Genomic DNA, 4,152 nt, shown 5'->3' on the forward strand with positions numbered 1-4,152 from the left:
GCGGCCTGGCCAGAGCAGCCAGCATCAGCCACCCTTGAGTCCCTCCGTGACTTCACTTGCTCCTGGGGACGCACAGGACAGGCAGGGACAAACCACAGAGAAACACCCAAAGGGTAGGAGCGGGCTGCAAGCGGGGAGCAAACTGCTCTTCTTCATCCACCGAGCCGTGCCCCAGCCACCGCTGGCACCCAAGCCCCTGACCCAGAGTGCTGAGCCCCTTCCCTCCTCCCTAGCTCACACTGCCCTCAAGCCAGGCTGAGGAGATGCCCATGGAGATCCCAGCACGGCTGGGCCCATCACAAGATCCCCCGCTGTCCTGGTGAGCCACAGTGCTTTTCCCGTTTAATTGCGGAGCAAACACCTCTGCCCTGGCAGCAGCTGGTTTAGTGTTTAACCCATGGGTGACAGGGTGGCACACAGTCCCCTCCAGCTCAGGGCAGACTCGGCTCCGGACTTGGAGGCTGAGCGCTGCTCACCAGCCCCGGGTTGTCTCACAGGTTACGAGGAGGTGATCCAGATTCCCAAGGGCTCCGTCCACATCGACATCCGGGAGCTGAACCTCTCCATCAACTACCTAGGTGAGATGGGGCTGGGGGCAGAGGAAGCAGCAGGGCAGCGTGTCCCTGGCCAGTGTGGGCCGTGTCGGTGTGGCCCACACAGCCCCTGTCTTACCACAGCGCTGCCTCCATCCTGTGCTCCCTGTTCAGCAGCGTAACCCCGAGCAAAGCCCACAGCCGCCGTTCCTGGCGGTGGCTCCTTGGCATTCCCTTCTCCGCCAGCCTGTTAGGCTGGGGATTAAAAATAGACCTGCTCACATTTTCCTTGGGCTTAATTTTCCAGCCAGACTCTGGCTCATTTTTCAATGGACCTTTTCCTCTCCCCTTGTCCTCTCTTCCTCCAAGCAATGGTCAGTGATGCTGGAGGGGTGGGCAGGGGTGCTCGCTGCTGCCTTGCTACCAGGAGCCTCCACAGCGGCTCTCCAGGAGCAGGAGCCTGCCTGGATGCGGCACTGGTGGGAGATCGCAGCGGGACTCTCCTGGCAGCTCCCTCCATACCAGCTCCTTTTGCTGGGTTCGGAGCTGCCAGCATCCCCCGTACCCTGCCCACGTACGCCAGGGACTGCTCGTGTCCATCCAGGCTGGATTTCGGTGCACTGGAGGCACAGCCCAAGCTTGGATCCCTATGGGCTGCTGCCACCAGTCTCTCCCACTCCGGGATCTGTCCCTGCACCCCAGTGGGAGCATCCTCCATCCTCACCAGTATGAAGCATCCTCCCCACCCCAGAGCATCATGGCAGGGAGGTCGTTGCCAGCAGTAAGGGCAGGAGAGATGCAGTGCTGGACACCGGCGTGGTGCTGGTGGCAGAGAGCAGGCGGGGAGAGCGTGGGAACGCGAGCGGGAGCGAGCGAGAGAGCCGATCCCCCTCTAGTGACTCGCTCGGGCAAGCACAGCCAAGCTCCCGAGGACCAGCCTCTTCCAGCAGCCCCTGCAACCGAGACCCGGGTTGCAAAACTGGATTTGAGCTTGGCTGCAGGGCCACAGCTTGTCACACTGCCAAGTGTCCCCGCCACCGGCGCGGGCAGCTGGCTGAGCTCGCCGCTTCCACAGCGAGGCGGTGGGCAGCGAGGCCCGACCATGGCTACAGCGGTGCCACCCCTGCGTGGGACCGTCTGCGTGACCCTGAGCCAGGCAGCGCCTTTATTCACCCCACCCCTGCGCTCCCGTGGGTTGAGGGGGTGACATCCACCCTCTGCTGTAGCAGCACTCCAAGCCCGGCGGATGAGAAGCACCCAGCCAAAGCTGGACCCGCTGCTGAGCTCAGCCTTTCTGTTAACCCTTGCTCCTCCATCCTCGCAGCGCTGAGAGGGGAGGGCGGCGAGTATTACATCAACGGGAAGCTCTCCATCGACCCCCCGCGCCGCTTTGACATTGCGGGCACGACCTTCCACTACAGGAGATCCCCAGATGAGCCTGAGTCCCTGGAGGCCTTGGGACCCCCCAACGTCACCCTCTTTGTCATGGTTGCCCCCCGCGCCGCTTTGACATTGCGGGCACGACCTTCCACTACAGGAGATCCCCAGATGAGCCTGAGTCCCTGGAGGCCTTGGGACCCACCAACGTCACCCTCTTTGTCATGGTTGGTAACGTGGTTCCTTCATACCCTGCCTGGTATGGGCCTGGTCTGGGTGAGCAAGACCTTGCTGGGACCACGTGGGAGCTGCAGCTGGTCAGCCCCTGACTTTGCTGCCTGGAATAAAGGGGCACAGAGGGCAGGGGTAAACTGGGATAAATTCTCTGGTCTCATTCCCTTATCAGCAGGTTTGGAACGATTCCATCTTTAAGTGCTTGGGAACTTGTCCTCTGATCATGCCACCTTCATGGCTGCACCACTGTCATCGCTGGTGGCTGCCACGTCAATGCTGAAGGGACTGGGAAGGGACAGGGGGGCAGATTTCAGCTTCCCTGGGTTTTAGAAAGGACACCAAGGCCACAGGATGCTGTTTGGACAGTCATGGCCACACTGGGCTTCGGTGGCACTGATGCCTCGGTGGTGCCTTTCTGCACAGGTCCTGGTGCGGACAGAGCTGCAGGGGATCCGGTACAAGTTCAACGCACCCATCGGCAGGGACGCCTCGAACCAGTATTCCTGGCACTACACCCCGTGGACCAAGTGCTCGGTGCTGTGTGCAGGGGGTGAGGCTTGACCCCGCGTCAGCTGGGGGTGGGACATGGGTCTGCACTCCCGTGACTGCCGTGTGCTGCGTCTGCGCCACAGGAGAGCGCACGGACCCCGGTGTCTGCTCTGCTCCGAAGGAGCCCTTGGGTTTCTCTATGTTCCCACCCTGTGCTCAGCCACAGGCGAGCTGCTGTCAGCCAGCAGGACCTGGTGGGCAGACTGGGAGGGCAAAGAACCTGGATGCTGCTCTTCAGCTGGACCGTAGGTGGTGGAGGAGGGCGAAGGTGCCATGGTATGCTTGAAATTCATTTCCTTGTGCGATGGAGGACAGGTTAGCTGATAGCAACAGCCCCTCTGGCCTGCAGAGCGACATGTCTGTCAACTGAAACTCCGCTGATGCTGCCCTGAATCCCTCGGGCTAATCCCATGGGGACTGACACAGAGGTGTGCGCCACATCTCGTGGCTCTGGAGAACCTGGCTGAGGGATGAGCTGGTACTGAGGAGACAGAGGCAGTTTCCAAAGCGAGGCTGACCAGTGTGCCCTGTTTAAAGCTGAGGGCCCTGACCTGGTCTTGTGTGCTAGGCCTCGACAAAGATTGCCCTCTCTCATTCCAGCTATCCCCTGCAGAAGGTGTCACAAGGTGAAGGTTAGAACAGCTTTAATTGAGGATGAGATGTGTGGGACGCCTTGGTCCTCCATCCTCTGCTACCTCTGCCAGGTCCTGCCCTGGCTGGCTCCCCCGCTCCAGAGGTTAGAGGCAGAGGAGGTCTTGGCTATGAACGGAGAAGTAGGTTCAGGCTTGATGAGGTGCGGTGACACGTAGGTGTCCCACCACTTGCCCACGCGGAGCAGAGCTGTGGAGCTCATACCTGCAGCCTGGCTCAGCGCGAGCCTCAGGGTCCTCCTCTCTTCCCCCCGCCCCGGCCTCTTTTCCCCGGCAGGCAGCCAGATCCAGTCTGTGGTGTGCAAGAAACTTCCCGATGGGTCAACTGTCTCCAGCCATTTCTGTAGCCCTGAAACCAAAATGCCAGAGCGGCAGAGGCCGTGCAATACCGAACCGTGTGCCCCGGCGTGAGTATCACAGCTTGGAGCCAATCAAGGGAGCGTGGGTGGAAAAGCCAGTGTGGAGGAGGGTGAAATTCCTCCCTCTCCAGAGAGTCTCTGGAATCCCCTGCCTTAGGACTCAGGGGTGACTCTTCCTGGGCTGGAGCAGCGCCGTTGGGAAGGGGTGACAGTTTTCTCCTCTGTGTCCCATCACAAGCACAACCTGCACAGCCCAAGTGCATCCCTGGAGCCCCTCTGCTGGGAGGAGAGGGGAGAGAGCTGGGGGGGTTCACCTGGAGCAGAGGAGGCTGCGGGGAGACCTTAGTGCAGCCTGTCAGTGCTGCAAGGGGGGGTCAGAGAGCTGGGGAGGGGCTGTTGAGCAGGGGCTGTGGGGACAGGACAAGGGCTGGTGGTTTCACTCGCAGAGGG

General features: G+C 61.2%; 1 protein-coding gene across 1 annotated transcript in view; it reads left to right on the forward strand.

The window, feature by feature from the left end:
- The window catches only part of LOC104499884 (A disintegrin and metalloproteinase with thrombospondin motifs 10-like), a gene marked incomplete at both ends in the record, with an annotated part of 12,508 nt that overhangs the window by 7,058 nt on the left and 1,298 nt on the right, over positions 1 to 4,152 (forward strand). Inside the window, 4 exons of the mRNA XM_010143450.1 lie at positions 498 to 578; positions 1,858 to 2,021; positions 2,568 to 2,694; positions 3,621 to 3,750. Coding sequence (XP_010141752.1) covers positions 498 to 578; positions 1,858 to 2,021; positions 2,568 to 2,694; positions 3,621 to 3,750 — 502 coding nt within the window. The remainder of the gene's footprint in view (positions 1 to 497; positions 579 to 1,857; positions 2,022 to 2,567; positions 2,695 to 3,620; positions 3,751 to 4,152) is intronic.

This window comes from Buceros rhinoceros, unplaced genomic scaffold (assembly GCF_000710305.1).
Source record: "Buceros rhinoceros silvestris isolate BGI_N320 unplaced genomic scaffold, ASM71030v1 scaffold34949, whole genome shotgun sequence".
Classification (NCBI taxonomy): domain Eukaryota; kingdom Metazoa; phylum Chordata; class Aves; order Bucerotiformes; family Bucerotidae; genus Buceros; species Buceros rhinoceros.